Below are 17,599 nucleotides of genomic sequence, written 5' to 3' on the forward strand. Positions count from 1 at the left end.
AAAAATGCAGAAATAAAATACACAATACTAAATCATATAACAGTATATTTATTTGAGATATGTACTGGGCAGTCATAAAAAAAAGAGACATTTGGAAAGATTTCTTAATTAATGATTTATAAGATTTATGACTATGACCATAAATATGATCAATTTTAACCACTCAATGCCCTTTGGCATTTTCATATATTTATTAAAAACAAACATTAGGTCGACATGATGCCCTCTAGTGATGGCTGAAGTCAGTGTTTCTCAAAACTAAAACCAGACTTCCATCACCATGCTAGTGTTGTGAGTGGTTGATAGGGAATTGCTAAACAATTGCTAGCGATTAAGTCAAAAGAGCGCACAACCTGATCATGTGATACCTACATATGGCTACGGCCCCTCCTTTAGTATTGATCTATGGGATCTATCCAGCTGTTCCAACATCTCGTCTGATCACTTAGAAAAATAAAACACACTTTCTTCTGCGAGCTGTATGATTATTCGTTTATGTCTGAATAACATGATAAAATTCTCAAGTTAAAGAAAAACAATCTCAAATATTTTTTAAATGGGTTCAAGAAATTTATTTGATGTATTGTAATCTACACTGAAACATTGTAGATGCAATATATTGCGGAAACGGTTTGTCGCTGACAGAAGCATGCAGTGAAAGGGCATAAATAAATTACTGCCTACAAACATAACAGCTTAACAATCCCATCAGCATTTTCATGAAAATAAACTCTTTTATACAATACAAAAAAGATAAAGGGACGAAAAATAAATAAAGCGGTTCTACATTGTCAGAGAGAACATCTTAAAATGTTAAATTATTATGAATGCACATTAGTGGAATGTAATCCTCGTCAACTAAAACCTTGCAGACGTTTAAAATGAATCACTAGGTAAATAAATCAAGCTTATAGAATTATAAACGGAGTATTGGATACTGTTAAATTCAGAAAAGTTTAGTGCGGCCAATGGCAATGAAATGTTTGCATTCAGAGTTAGATACACAAAGCGTATATTTACAGGGATAAATTACTAAACCAGAAACCGAAGAAGTACAATTCTTCATTGCTTGTGCGAACTAGTTGCTTGGAGCTTGCAAGCAGTTATTGAGTCCAACTACATCAGACTTCATATAAAAAAAAAGAAAATTTTTAATTCACCTGGTCAGAACACTGTAGGCCATATGTTCGAATGTTCCTGCAACATTTCTATTGTTAAACATAAACATGGGTTGCATAAAATTTGGCTAGAATCCATGAATAGTCATATCGGCGGATCACTCGTTACCCTAAAATTTAAACAGTGATAGCAATATCCATTAGATCTCGGTCAGATCACAACGCCAAGAGAACTACACACGTGACACAGATCTGTATCTTCATACAATCATGTTTAGCTTAGCAGGCCAAAACTGGAACAAAAGCAGCTTTTTTATTATGGGTGCTTGACAAAATTAAGTCCTAGATTTGTCACACGCATTGACGGAACTCCAGCATTCATTTTTTTGCTGTATTTATTTTTATTTTTTTGGTGCCGTTTCTGTTTTCTGCAAAAGGTGGCGCCATTTCACACTTTTCTCCTGTGGTTTCTGTCTGTGCTGGTTCAGGGAGGTGGCCGAGACTCCGACTTCCTTGAATATGGGACCGCAAATGCAGTCTCAACCTGAAGAGAGCAGAATATAAGCATTTCATCATCATCATCATTGTTGGCTGGCTTATATAGCTCCTTGCTGAATACGCTTAATAAATCAGTTGTGGGATTCAGCTAATTAAATTAAGAAATAAAGCTGGTTTATGAAACCGCTCCCAGACCTCATCACAAAACACTTCAGTAATAAATAGATACATATACATTCAGCCGGAGCTGCCACTTATTCAAATTAAAATGAACAAGAATATTATATTGAATTATTAACAATAATATATATATATATATATATATATATATATATATATATATATATATATATATATATATTTTTTTTTTTACATTAAAGCATGTCAGGATATTCTGTTACACCAAATACACAAAATAATGATCTTTAAGAAAGCATCATTTGATAATAATAAACAAAAAATATAATTATATTATTAATTATTATATGTTTTTATAACTCTGGCTGGTACCTGTTGTCACTGCTTGTCGTCAGTATTCTGCTTGACTCCTTTGGCTTGGCTGGTGTGCTTGACTTTTGACTTCTGTTTGCATGGGAGCCCAGAGGGCCGGCCCCTCTTCCTCTGGGTGTGGGCCCCGGGGGCAGCCGCTGTCGGGCTTGAGGGCTCCGAGTTGGGCGGGGTTGATGGTGCAGATGTGGGCCGGTGCGGTGATGAGAGAGGACTGGACGCTTGACCTATAGAAAACACGATGGTTCATCAGCAAATCATTGTCCTGACAAGGAAAATTTAAGGGCCAAAGGGATGATAACCTATTAAAGGTGAAATCTGCTTTAAGCATTTACTTTCTCTGGCATTGTAAAACTTTTTTGTGAGATCAGGGAGTGTAGTTGCATTTTGCTTTACAGATAAAAACAAAGCAAAGCAAAGAAAAGAAAACCGAAAGCTGAACAGTGAATTCTGTTAGTATGATGATGGATGATTGACGTGTCTCACCTGCAGAGCTACTGCTGGCATGAGAGTCATCTGACATGGGAGGCTCTGCCTCTTCCTGGATCGTAGGAACTGAGGCGAGCAAACCTGCCATGAAAAGAGAGAAAGAGGCTTAGTTGCAGTTTTTTGTAAATGCTAATTAAATTAAATTATCTGCATAAAACAAATAAACAAGGTTCACATTACGTATAAGCAAGTCTTTCTGATGGCCTGGGTTGTACATTTACAGAAATTCTATTAAAATGCTGAAATTATTTTTTTTTTTCCACACATTGAAATCACCAAGACCTCTTTTGGTATTAACAAGTAATGTTCTCAGCCTTGTTTTTTTTTTTTTTGTGCAATGTTAACAATACTCTAAAAATTGAAATCAATGCAATAGACCAGTTATCTTATTTTTAGATGTTATGATGGCAGTCTTGAAAAGCTTTTTCAGTTGTTGTATAATTTGCAATCGATTTTCAGCTAAAATGGCCTCTGCAAATGTAATATTTTCCATTTTGTGTAGCAAGCATGATCACTTCTCTATGCGGTTTAATGATCTACAAACTCCATTGGGTCGAAAACAAACTGCATCATTACAGTTCTTAAAGCTACTGCTTCAAAAAAATTTAGTGTGAAATGACAGTAAATTACTGTACTGAAAATTATTGCTTAATAACAGCTTAAACAACCCCATACACAAGCATTCAATATTATCAGAATGATATTTTAGTAATGTCATCATTGAGAAGTCTGTGTGTTACTCACTAAGGCCTCTGTAGTGTGACAGCTGCTGGTAAACTTGCTTCATTCGCTCGATGTTGAGCCGGCTGCTCTCGGCATGGTTGATCATAGGTTTAGGATAGTCCACACCCACAATGCAGTTGGCCTCTTTCTGCACTGATTCTGGAGCGTTCCATGGCTCGTAGATATAGCGATTAGGATAGTCTTTTAACTTCGGGATGTACCTCCTGTATGTGAGAATGTACAAGACCGTTTTATATCAGACACAAATAATGGGTTAATAAACACTTAACTAATTTAATTATATACATTTTATTACAAAAGATTAAAAATCTCATTTCATAATTTTTTTGTATTTTTTATGGCATCTTGCAGGTGCTATAATTTGACGCAGCTGGTTATTTTCCAAGGTATTCTTCTGATTCTCATCTTTATTCACAATGTCACAGCAGCTCTTTTGAATATGCACAGTGGAAAGGCCTGAACCTGTGGCACTTTACATAAGCCTTTACACAACACAAATCTGCAAAGCCCTCAAAATGTAACACCTGCCAGTGATGTATGACTTGCTTAAGAGTGGTTCAGGGCTGGTTTGTGTACCTGATGTAGTCTCCGCTGGGATCCGTCCTGCGGCCGAAGCCCACGGGACAGTAACAGTGGAAGAACTGCTGGAAGAACGCACTGCAGGAAAGCCACATCCAGCTGCCTGCGTTCACGCTCCAGTCCGCATCCAATAACAACTCCTCAAAAACCTGGAGGAAAGAGAAAGAGATTAAGAGAGGGGAAAAAAGAAAAAAGGAAAGGTGGCAAAGTTGTGCCATCTCATTTACTTTCATTCCACTTTCCCAGCTGATCCACAAGTCTCCACGAGTGAGGAAACAGGCTACGGCATGTCTGGCCAGGTGGTGGATCCAGCCTTCCTGTCTTAGCTGGGTCATGATGGCATCGATCCAAGGGAACCCTGTCCGACCTTCTGCCCATTTAGCCAGCGCCTCGGGATTGTGGTCCCAGGGGATCTGCACGCAGATGGGGTTTCCCTCCATACGGTCAAAGTTGGGGTTGTTGGTGGCTGCCGTGTAGAAAAACTCTCGCCACAGCAGCTGTCCGAAGAGCGAGAGGGGTGGACTGGAGTGTCTCCGTAGCTGGACAAGTGCAAAAGGTCATAAAAATTGTCACAAAATATTATTTTTACTATGCTGTGGCATAGTGAACCCTGGAACACAAAACCAGTCTTAAGAGTAAATGTTTTGAAATTGAGATTTATACATCATCTGAAAGCTGAAAAATAAGCGTTCCACTGATGTATGGTTTGTTAGGATCGGACAATATTTGGCCGAGACACAACTATTTGAAAATTTGGAATCTAAGGCTGCAAAAGTCAAAATTCAAAAAAAAATAAAATAAATAAATAAATAAATAAAAATCGCCTTTGAGGTTGTCCAAATGAATTCTTAGCAATGCTTATTATTAATAAAAAAATTACGTTTTGATCCATTTATGGTAGAAAAATTTACAAAATATGTTCATGGAACATGAATACAATCTTTACTTAATATCCTGATTTTTGGCATAAAAGAAGAATCGATAATTTTGACCAATACCATTTTTTTGGCTATTGCTAAAAATATACCCCAGTGACTTAAGACTGGTTTTGTGGTCCAGGGTCACAATTATTTCTTTCATTTTAATTACTGCCACATTAGAATTTTCTATTTCAAAGCTAACTTCATGATGTATCCACCGGTCATACTTTAGTACTGAACTTTCCATGTATTTGTAAATAAACTTTATATTTTTCTCCTAAAATACTTTCAAGCAAATTAACATCAACCTGTAGATCAAAAGGACTTTTAAGATCATTAGAAAAATAAGTTCAGTCAAGTGTGTCCAGAACTTTGGCTAGTAGTGTATAATCATCATGTTTTTTTGTTTTTGTGGCGTCCCCAAGGCTCGATTCTAGGCCCCTCTATTATTCAACATAAATGCATCTATTGGCAAGAGTAATTATAAACTTCCACTTCTCTAGACTACCAACAATGCCATAAAACAGCAATGACTTACCTTCATATAAAGATCCCGCAGATTGTAGTAGAACACGCGACATGACAGACAGCCGAATCGTAGGTAAGGACTAAGTCCAGTGGGGCTCGCGAACAGTGAATGACCGGTTATTCTAGGCCTCTCGAAATTTGCTACCCAGGCCTGCATCAAAATAACAAGATTACATCAAATAATAAAAAAAGAATCAATAAAAGTTACAAAAATAACTATTTTGGCAGACATATATAACCATTAATTATTACTTTCTAGAAATACACTGGAGTTAAAAAAAATTAAAAATGTAAAAATACATAATAGGATTTTCTAGTTAATAATTAATAAGTACACAGTCATTATTAAAATGTATTCTAAAATGTTGAACTTTATGACTTGAACTTTATACCTTGAAGTATCACCATGTCTCACCTTTCTGTCTAAGTGTTTATTTAATCTGTCCAGGGCTTCTGTCTCACCACCCTTCCATACATGTGAGCTGTCCCCCCGAGTATTAAAACCCAGCTCCTCGAGAGAGGGTACGCCATAACGTTCATCATGATTTTCCAAGATCCGCGTCCGACACCTGGCCATCTGCTCTTGAGTGATGGTCGGCAATGGTTTCCTGGGAAGTTCGAGTCGATTCACAATGGCTTGAAATCTCTTGAAAGTAAGAGGGGGGCTGTGATTGTTCATTTCTATGATCCTGAGGGAAAAGCAAAAACATGTCATTGAATTTTAACTTAATTTTAAAAGTATTTGTTTTGAACCATTTCGGTTTTGTCTTGTTTTTGAGTAGATAAATAATTTTCAAAGGCATTGCCGAGTTCATCTAGTTCAAAAGTTTGATCAAGCTTATCACAGGCTGTCACAGGTTTTACATTTGTGTAAAAAACATGGAAATATGGGGATAGCAAGTAACTTTTTTGTTGAAAGGAATACTTATGAGCAAGGACACCTTCAACTGATCAAAAGCGACTGTAAACATAATATAATATTACAAATGCTGTTCTTTAAAACATTATATTCATCAAAGAATTCTGAAAATTACAGTGAATCATGGTTTCCAATAAAATATTAAGCAGCCCAACCGTTTCCTTTTCTGCTAATAATAATAATAATATTGTTTTTTTGAGCACCAAATCAGCATACTGGGATGATACTGGAAATTCAGCTTTGCTATCACAGGAATGAATCACATTTCAGAATAAATTAAAAAAGAAAACAGTTACTTAAAATTGTAATAATAATCCACATCAGTTATTTTATTTTATATAAATGTGTGTGTGTGTGTATTATATATATATATTTTTTTATTATTATTTATTTTTTTTATGAATACAGACTTGGTGAGCATAAAAGACTTAAAACATTCCTAAAAAAAAAAAAACTGTAAATTAAGTAAACATTAATTAAATTACTTAAAATAAAATATAAAATGTGGTCAGACCAGAAATTTGATATAACAGAAAATCAAAAACAAACTTACAGCCCTGACTGTTATAATACAAAATTGCTTGATTATTAGATTCTTCACTATACTATATTCTTCTATCTATATTAGATTCTACTAAAGTGGCATTGCAAAAAGCCCAATTTTATTCTTAAGAAAACAAGGTCAATAAAGTAAAATCACATTGGATCAAGCAGAAAGTGTGCATAGCAATATGTCCATTGGGAATACATTTCCCCTCATCCTTTAAATGCAAGCACATATGCCTGTCTGGTTCTGAGAGACTCAAAGAGAACAGCTAATTGTCTCAGTTGCTACACTATGAGAGAAACAACAGCCTTAAAACATTAACAGCCCGTCCCTTATTTATAATCCTGACCTTATACAACTCCTGTCTATATCGGTCAGGGGTGGAGCCCCTGCCATTGGCTGATTGTCTCGGCACGGTGCAGAATCAGGGTGCATCCGCGTGCTCGTTAGGAAAAGCCTAGTGCTCGGCTCGCACATGTTTGGAGTGGTGACTTGCATGATGAGCTATTTCACCCTCCCACCCACAGCACATGTTTCACAGTGTGACCGCCAGTGCCGCTTCCCACGGCCAGATGGCAGCAGCGAGTCTCATAATGTCCAGGAGAGCGATTGACGTCATATGCACACCCGCACATGCATGCACACACGCTTATGAATGCAAGCTCATTCTCTTCCCTTCTGAATGAGACGTAGAATCTGGGCGTATTACCATCATCTGTCCCATTTATGTAACCTACGCAAAAGGACACTTGTTTTACATTACACGACAGGAATGGTATCTGCATGATGATCTGAGAAGGGAAGAGTCATTCTCTCCTGTCTGGTAATACTCTCAGGAAAGGCATGAGACAGACCGGGAGTTGCACATAAACATGAGTGCACAATTCATCTTTATGTCATATTATACTAAAAGTGCTGGCAAAGTTTACTGAGGAATCTAATCAATGATTAGGGAATGTTGCCCCATGATGTGCACTAACAAGGAGGTTTTCCCTTCTGGCCCAGTTAGTTGAGATGTGTACAAGCCCTACTGTCAATGTTTTTTTTTTGTCCCAAATACAGTTTTTTTTTTTTTTTTTTTTTAACTAAGTTAGTAGATTGTATCATATATATATATATATTTTTTTTTTTTCATCAGTGTCAAAAAGTTTACCTATAACATTTGCAAAAAAAAAAAAAAATATATATATATATATATAAAAATAATAAAATATATAAATATATTTTTATATATATATATTTTTTAAAAAGAATGATAAAATGTATAAAAACATTTAACAAATACAATTTGTAATAGCTGAAAATGATAGTATTGCAAATGTAATTTGTATTATTAACCCTCTGGAGTCTAAGGGTATTTTTGGGGCCTTGAGAAGTTTTGTCATGCCCTGACATTTGTGCTTTTTTCAGTTTCTTATAAATATCTAAATGGGTAAAGTCTAATATCACTGTAATCAGCACAAACTGGGCTATAATAATATGTGAAATGCATGCATGTACATGATTGTATTTTTGAGAAAAAAAATGTTATGCATGGTTAGTGAAAAACTAAAAATGTTAAATCACTTGAATAAGGCCATAAAACACATACATAACATTGGTTCCCGGGATTTTTGAGAACTGGAGCTTGTAGCCTAGAATTTTTCTTTCTGAATGATGTGAAAATCATCTTGTTTACTCACTCACAGAAAACAATATATTGATTTAAATTTTCTAAAACACTTTTTGTTGGTAAAAGTCATATGCGAGTAGGCGTCAACTATCATGAATATCATTGTGATTTACACCTGAGAAGACAAAGGCCTGCATAATGAGCTGCATAATGAGCCTCTCATTCAACTGTGCCACTGAGTGAGGACTTACAAGAAAGAATGTGAGAACAAAATAAAAGTATATAATTTTATGTTTGTAGTTTATTAAGAATATATTTAATTATCCCACAACATAATTTAATATCCACTTGGGGGAGCAGTTAAACAGTTTATTAGGAACAATCAAAGCTGACTTTCAAATTTTTTGGCATCCTTTCTCTAGTCACATAATCCTTCAGAAATCCTTTTAACAATCTTATTTTCTACCAAATAAACCCCATTTATTATCATCATCATTATTATTATTATTATTATTATTAATGTTGAAAAGAGCTGATAATATTTTTCAGGTTTTTTTAGGGGGAATAAATCGAAAGAACTGCATTGTTTTTACATTTGTTAGAGTTATCTCTATTTGTCACATTTATATTATTTACATCAAGCTTTTGAATGGTATAGTATTGTTGTTATTGAAACTTCATAATGTTTCACTTGATTATACATTTAGTCAGGAATTATAGTTTGGAAAAAGTATTTGGAAAAAGTCTAACTAGTAAAATGTTTACACGTTATGTGAAAACTAGTACAAATAAATAAAAAGAGACTTACTCATGTTTATGATCTCTGCTGAATAAAGTGCTTCATTCTTTTTTCTGAGGAAATCCATTTCTCAAATCCTCAACCACATCACATCTTTTTGGGGTGAATTATGTCTTAGTCCTCTCATCGCGAAGCAAACAGTAAAATAAAATAAAAACTCGAAGAACAGTCTCGCTGCTTTTTCTTCTGTGTGGGCGTATTCAAGCCGCGCGCTTCAGTTTGAATCTGAATAGCGCGTTGAGCGCGGGGGCGTGGTCACATTAGATATAATGAGCGGAGATATGAAGAACAGACATTGCGTTGTTTTCATATGGATTACTTTATCTCAGAATATTTGTTTTCGGCAGCACTTGTTTAGTTTAAAAGTAGACATTCCAGGCTGTCTATAGATATCTCTCTCATGTCTCTTCGTTGAGTATTCACGGAGTTACAGTTCATTTTAATGAAATGTTTGTACATGACGATCAGCGGAGACAAAGACTGTAGACAGCGCACCTTGTTTGTTATATTTATTTTATAAGTGCACAAAGGTTTTTTGTTATTATGTCTGTATCCAAAAAAAACTAGAGCCTTTACAGATTCGATTGATGTATTGCTCTTATCTGTACGATTAAAACTGAGAGTGTAATTTAAGTTCTTTTCGGGGTTATCAGGTGAAAATGACTCAAAACGCATATATGCGTTAATCGACTCGAAAGGGTTAATACATGTAAATAATATTTATTTATTATTATTATTATTATTATTATTATATTAACAATGCATATGACATGGTCAATGATATATATATACCCACACCCACACATTTTCAGCTATAAAAATTTATTAAATTATAAATATTAAATAATTATTTTAGAATTATAAAAATAATACCTGAAATTATACAACTGTAAACATGACCAAAATCGCATTGTTTTATGATAATGATTTGTACCATGACAGTCATTTTTTTTATTTTATCTTTTTTTTTGTGTAAATTGGGTGTGTGATTGCTCTTGAGTTATTTTACAAAGTTTATTGTGCTTCTTTCAAAAATATTTAATTTTGTACTGACCCCAACCTTTTAAACGGCAGTAAACATTCATAATAAAACCTCTTAAAACACTTGTGAATGGTTGAAAAAAAATAATGCTAAAAATATCATTAATTAACTAGCATGTCGATATTTGACAGGTAGTATATTTAATAAAGTTAATTTAATACAGACATTTTTTTAGACAAATAATTGCACTAAATGAACTTCTTTACAAAACCTTAAACCTTAAAGGTTGCATCTGTGAATGAATGTGTGTGCAAGTTCAGTTCATCACCCACCTGTCTGGACTGTAGAGCGTGTGAGTGTTTCGTACCAGGGTTTCCACACCATATTCCTGTGCCATTTTAATGATAGCTGCATCTCTTTCTTTGCCATAAGGCTCAGAGTCATATTCAAAGGTGAGACGTGTGACATTCCACTCCTAAAGGAGACAAGAGACCAGATGTGTGTGTTAAAGAATGATACAAATATTACAACTAACTATAAAAACATCAGGGTGCAGAATCTTTTAAATCTCTCTCTCTCTCTCTCTATCTATAAAGTGAGATGTTAACATAATTAGCAAACGGTTTCTTTTGACGGCAACTACATCTCATCTAGTGATATAATAATTTATTATTATTATTACCAAAAGGCCTGAAAAAGAAAACTATTACTAGTAATTTCAATATCCTTTCACACATCACTCAGGTGACTTTTGTGCACTTTGCATAAAGGCACATTGAAGGGCTGGTGTGCAGGTGCCCTCACCCCCTTGCATAAACAGCACTATTAACCTGCCAAAGGGTTTGTACAAGCCACTTGAGTGATGTATTGCTGTGATCAAGAGACAGAAGACCACTCCGACTGCAAGAAAATGAGATCTTTCATAGCAAACTACTCTATCCAATCAGGACAGGATGTTTAGCTGAATATTGAATTAATGGAGCATCTAAATGAGAAATGTAAGAGCTGTGGGATGCACTGAACTTTATTACTTTAGGTTAGAACACAAGGTTTGTCATCCTCCATAGAGACCATCTCCAAACACTTTGTAATTTTATTAGTCTCATCATTATAAAGAAAAAACAACTTAAGCCATGATTTCCAACAAACACCATCCAGGTCATATCGCATCATTTTATTATGTCTTGTACCGAATGGGCAACACAGGAAACTGAACATCATTTTGAGGATGTTTCTTACGCTGATACTGTGATGGACCAGTGATCAAAACACCCACATATTTGACAATATGTTTGAAATCAGTGTTTAGGCTTGTTATCTGTTAAGAACGGCTGTTGAAGAAGAAGAAAAAAAACAACAACACACTGCATAGCAGTTTTTCTATAGTTCTTAAGAAAAATGTAGACTGAACCCTGACAAAAATTGTGTATTTGTTGAAACAAGTCATCACTTGCAAATGAACCGCATAATGATAGCTAGCCACTAAATTCTCTGTAGATAAGTTTCTGCTTTATCAGATCCACTAACCATAGTAAACACTTAGACATACTAACAAAACTCTGCATTTCTGCACCAGTATATCATCAGACCTGGTGGAAAATGTCCATGTTTCAAGTTATCAGACATACCGATTTAGATTCTAAAAGCCAGAGTGAGACTTAAAAGGAACACAACAAATATCCAGAGAGAAATACAAACCTTGAAGAGTCTTGGGAAGACATCCGCTGGCTGTCCTCGCACCACAAAAAGCCGGGAATTCAGTTTCCTCAAACTTGTGTCCAAATCCTCTAAAGACTCCAGTAAAAATCTGCCAGAGAGGAAATTTCAAATATTATAATATTTTCAAAAGTTTATATGAATAAGCCATAACCTTGTAGTAGAGCTAAATTGTAGTAGTTTACCAGGAGTAATTTCTCAATATTGTTAGTGTAGTATACATACTGTATACATTTTTTCTGTCAACATTTGGGAAAATTGAAATGCTGCAAATTGCGATATTATTAGCACCTTGCACTGATCACCCAAATCTCAATTGGTTGATATTTATTCAGATTTTCATTGGACAACTGTAAATACTATTCAACATCTGACATTTAATAAACTCCAGCTCGCTAGTCACAATTCATTTTACATCATACGTAGTAAAGGTGCATTCACAGCATATCGTAATTACCGTGATTATGGGATACCAACTCGTAAAAAGCGTTCACATCCTCGTAGAACTCGTATTTACAACTGGTGAACCGGGAGTTTTCTGACAGCTACGGTTTTTACCACCTGACCACTTCAGATTCATTAGGCGCTATGTTTAGGCATTGATTGATAGTGAAATAGCTCCGAGTCCAAGGGTGTGAACAGCTCTAAGTAGAACAGCACGTGCTGTCATTTCGAAATCACATTAATAATGACATGGCTTGAATGCAGCATACGACAGCACACGTGAAAACAGGACCGTTCTGTCACGTGACTCGCGGAATCGCATTTAGAACCTTCAGAATCGCGCAGGCTTTTATAAATTCTGTCTCCAAACTGCGTGTTTGAATTCACCGAAAGACACAGCCAGTGACGCAATAATGAAATTGGTAATTTTAGTGGTTATATAAAACCAAAGTGGGTGTGAGCAAAACGACTGGCCTGCTAGCTTCCATATAGCTGAGATGTCTGAACTCTGTCACACGGCCCACCACAATTATATACATTTCATGCAGTTAAAGAAGAATTAATTCAGGACCTATTTTTAAAAATAGAAATAAAATACTCTATTGAATTTAGATAAGTTGAACAGAAGTGTCCAGCTGACTGGTGAAGTTCGTTCACTTGCTCTAAACTGCAGCTGGGCCCCTTACGAGAGTCAATAATTTACGCTTTTTATAATATACACGGGTAATAAAAAAACAACGTTACATTTTTCCAACTTAAATAAGATATATGCACAAGTATTGCCTTGAAATGACATAGCAGACCACGAGTCGGCCTATGTCAGGGCCAAAACATAACAACGGCTATGCAAAAATGCTGCGTAGTTACGCGGCACCATATCTAACGTTACCCTTCACACGTGTAACGTACTACACTTCACACAGTATGTCTGTTTATAGCTAAAAAAAAAACTAAAACAAAAGGCACGTAACGTTACCTCCATCTGTTGATTCCTACGTTGGCCGAGCCTGCAAACCACGGGTCCAAAATATAAACACACCGTACAGTATCCGCGCCATTTAGTGCTTCCTGCAAAGCCGGATTATCATGAAGCCGCAGCCCTTTACGAAACCAATGCACGGAATTCACCACCATAGTTGCACTTTATTCCATTTTAAAGGTTCAGTGAAGTCGATGGTATTCCAGAAGCGTAAACAAACTCCCGATTTCAGCCGACCAGGAGCCACATATGCCTCTCTGTGAAGTTTGAGATGAGGGGCAGTCACACTAGCCTCGATGGTTTTTCCGCCTCTCGTCTCTTTCATTGGGTAGCAGAATGACACGTGTACGGATTACCCATAGTGAGTGACTCGCGCTTCCTGGCGGCTATTGGTTCCGCCCCACCGTGGAAGTCCAGCCCCGTCACGTTTCTCTGGTGTGTTGTTCGCCGTGTTCGTGGGAAATAATCGTTAAATCATGAGATCAGTTCATGCAACTGGTACAACACGTAAAGCACACGCTTAAGTGTTCTGAGGTAAACAGACGGCAAGTCTTTGTTCAATACATGCACTGAGCACAACACGAGAGGACATGACGGTCTAAATGTTTTATAAGCATAAACGGAAGAAATGGGCTTGCATTAACGTGTTTGCAATTAAGTGGTGTTTCGCACCCCCTCGTGGTAGTTCTACAGATTGCTATGCTCAGATAAAACAAGGTTCAGATTAGGGTCAGTGCTATTTTTTGTGGCCAAGTCATGTTTTTTATTTATAATATGGATGAAAAATTTATATCAATAGTGTTACAACTTAATATAATGTATACTGTAGTATAATACAATATTACTTATTAAATTAATAATACTAATAATATTTAATATGTAATTGTATGTGATATTTATACTTAAGTCTGAGAAGTATTTTTTAAATCTTAAATGTACGGAAAAGTATGGAAGGTAAAAGTGCAAGTAAATGCAAAATGGAAAAGAGGCATATATATATATATATATATATATATATATATATATATATATATATATATATATATATATATATACACACACACACACACACACACACACACACACACACACACACACACACACACACATACATGTGCTGGTAATATAATTATAATATCATAACATTCAAAAAGTGAAACTTATATATTATATTCATTCATCACACACAGACTGATATATTTCAAATGTTTATTTCTTTTAATTTGATGATTATAACTGACAACTAAGGGAAATCCCAAATTCAGTATCTCAGAGAATTAGAATTTAATTCAATACAAAGAAAGGATTGTTAGAAATCTTGGCCAAATGAAAGTATGAACATGACAAGTATGAGCATGTACAGCACTCAATTACTAGTTGGGGCTCCTTTTGCCTGAATTACTGCAGCAATGCTGCGTGGCATGGAGTCGATCAGTCTGTGGCACTGCTCAGGTGTTATGAGAGCACAGATTGCTCTGATAGTGGCCTTCAGCTCTTCTGCATTCTTGGATCTGGCATATCGCATCTTCCTCATAGATTTTCTATGGGGTTAAGGTCAGGGGAGTTTGCTGGCCAATTAAGAACAGGTATACCATGGTCCTTAAACCAGGTACTGGTAGCTTTGGCACTGTGTGCAGGTGCCAAGTCCTGTTGGAAAATGAAATATGCATTTCCATAAAGTTGGTCAGCAGCAGGAAGCATGAAGTGCTCTAAAACTTCCTGGTATACGGCTGCGTTGACCTTGGACCTCAGAAAACACAGTGGACCAACACCAGCAGATGACATGGCACAAGTTGTTATTACACATCTGGATGGATATTTAAATCTGATAAATAGTTCATTTTTTTAAAAAATAAATAAAGTAGGAACTGAATGATATTCAGACTTGCAAAGGTATAAAAAGTATTTTAAAAATTATACTCAAGTGAAAGTACAGAAACTCAGTAAAAATTAAATGGAGGAAAAGTATCTGGCCAAAACCATACTTGACTAAAAGTAAAAAAAAAGTTGGAGTACAAATAAAGTACTCAAAATAAATAAATATAATTTTTGTCACCATGTTGAACCATCTTCTCCTTGCAAAGCGAAACTGTTACAATTACTTTTTTTTTTTTTTTTTTTTTAGATTTGTTACATTTAATTTTAAAAAGCAATCACTCCTATCACAACATGGATTATAAAATCTGAGGAAGCTGTGAAATATATTGGTTGATTGCAAATAAAAATTAGTGATGCTAATTTTAACATGCAAACATTTGAAGCCAGAAATTTATCTGATGAAACCTGAAATGTGTGTGTGTGTGTGCTTGATTCATGAAAACAAACCTCACTGGTTCTCGCATGTCAAAAGCACCTTTGAGCTTTTGATCATATTCAATGTGCATAATAAAACATTTAAAAATGTAAGGAGAACTTTTCAAGTTGAAATAAAATTGTAAGGACTCAAGCAGTAAAAAGTACAGATTTTCTTCATGAATGTAGTCAAGTAAAAGAACAAGTAGTGAGTTTAAAATTTTACTTCATACCTTTTTCCTAACAGGGGTAAACTATCTTCAATTGGCACGAAGGGGGCCAAAGTTTTAGAAAACTAAGGTAGTGCTAAACGTCAAACAAAGGGCGAGATGAGGATATGGAACAAATAAGGAGTTTTACTGGTGAAGAAGGAGGACAAAGACAATAGACTCGATTACATTTAGCATAAACACTTAGATCAGGTTACATCTACTTACAAACACATCAACAATCACGGACGAGGGAGAACTGAACAGACCGGGTATTTAAACAATCAGGAGGGACTTGGAACAGGTGGGAAGAATCAATTAACCAAAACTAGGAGGAAGGTGGACAGCCATTTATGCTGCGGCGCCCGGGGAGCAGTTGGGGGTTCGATGCCTTGCTCAAGGGCACCTAAGTCGTGGTATTGAAGGTGGAGAGAGAACTGTTCATGCACTACCCCCACCCACAATTCCGTCCGGCCCGAGACTAGAACCCACAACCCTTCGATTGGGAGTCTGACTCTCTAACCATTAGGCCACGACTTCCCCACAAAAATGTGACACAAAGTGTGTCAAGAAAATATCCCCCACACCATTACACCACCAGAAGCAGCCTGAACCATTGAGAAAAGGCAGGATGGATCCATACTTTCATGTTCTTCACGCCAAAAATCACGCCTACCATCTGAATGTCGCAAAAGAATCCGAGACTCATCAGACCAGTCAACGTTTTTCCAATCTTCTATTGTCAAATTTTGGTGTTTCCTGTTCTAAGCTGACAGGAGCAGCGCCTGGTGTGGTCTTCTGCTGCTGTAGCCCACCTGCTTCAGGGTTCGACGTGTTGTGCAGTCAGAGATGTTATTCTGTATACCTTGGTTGTAACGAGTGGTTATTTGAGTTACTGTTGCCTTTCTATCATCTCTTACCATTCTCCTCTGACCTCTGACATCAACAAGGCATTTTTGTCCACACAACTGCTGTTCATTGGATATTTTTTTCAAAAATTCTCTATAAACTCTAAAGATGGTTTTGCTTGAAAATCCCAGTAGATCAGCAGTTTTTGAAATACTCAGACCAGCCCGTCTGGCACAAACAACCATTCCACGTTCAAAGTCACTTAAATCCCCTTTCTTCCCCATGATGCTGAGTTTGAACATCAGCAAGTCGCCTTCACCACATTTAGATGTCTAAATGAGAGATGCTGCCATGTGATTGGCTGATTAGCAATTTGTGCTACCAAGCGATTGAACAGGCTTAGTGAGTGTGTGTGTGTTAGTTAATGTCGTTCCTGCTTTGAACTAACTAGTTTTAATTTTTTTATTTAGTATTTTTTGGTGTTACTTTGATATTTAGAGTCTTTATGTTGCTACTTGCCAGTTTGTTATGATTTGTGATCGCCGGCCTACGGTGGCCGAGAGAACTCAACGTGCTTCAAATAGAATAAACACCTGCAAATTAAGAAAACAACTTCATCAGTTTGACAACAGATGCACTGCTGCAAATGCTCACAACGCAACCAAAAAAACAAACATGCAATGCAAACCCTCACAACACAACCAAACAAAGAAACGCTGCAAATAAAATTGTTTATTTGGTTATGTTGTAAGCATTTGAAATGCATTTCTTTATTTGTTTGCATTGTGAGCATTTGCAGCACCTGCTGTCAAACTGATGAAGAGTTTTTTTTGCTAGTGCTTTTTCTATTTCGATGTGTTTTCTGAAG

General features: G+C 36.1%; 1 protein-coding gene across 1 annotated transcript; it reads right to left on the reverse strand.

Annotated features, from left to right (window-relative positions):
• Positions 1-548: 548 nt before the first annotated feature.
• LOC127947038 (cryptochrome-2-like) lies at positions 549-13,710 on the reverse strand. The gene is made up of 11 exons (XM_052543936.1): positions 13,379-13,710; positions 11,941-12,049; positions 10,575-10,717; positions 5,799-6,072; positions 5,394-5,534; positions 4,163-4,474; positions 3,933-4,084; positions 3,357-3,559; positions 2,610-2,693; positions 2,127-2,350; positions 549-1,662 (listed from the first exon to the last, which is right to left on the reverse strand). Exons 1-10 carry the CDS (start codon positions 13,534-13,536, stop codon positions 2,133-2,135), a joined length of 1,794 nt encoding a protein of 597 aa, XP_052399896.1. The 5' UTR covers positions 13,537-13,710; the 3' UTR covers positions 549-1,662; positions 2,127-2,132.
• Positions 13,711-17,599: the final 3,889 nt, after the last annotated feature.

The sequence above is a fragment of the Carassius gibelio genome, chromosome A25 (genome assembly GCF_023724105.1).
Source record: "Carassius gibelio isolate Cgi1373 ecotype wild population from Czech Republic chromosome A25, carGib1.2-hapl.c, whole genome shotgun sequence".
In the NCBI taxonomy this organism is placed as follows: domain Eukaryota; kingdom Metazoa; phylum Chordata; class Actinopteri; order Cypriniformes; family Cyprinidae; genus Carassius; species Carassius gibelio.

Excerpts from the sequence above, each read along its gene's own strand:
- LOC127947038 (XM_052543936.1), bottom strand. The coding sequence starts at position 13,536 with ATGGTGGTGAATTCCGTGCATTGGTTTCGTAAAGGGCTGCGGCTTCAT. Across the intron at positions 10,718-11,940 it reads TCTTCCCAAGACTCTTCAAG|GAGTGGAATGTCACACGTCT; the intron begins GTTTGTATTTCT and ends TGTCTCCTTTAG. Across the intron at positions 2,694-3,356 it reads GTCACACTACAGAGGCCTTA|GTTTGCTCGCCTCAGTTCCT; the intron begins GTGAGTAACACA and ends TTTTCATGGCAG.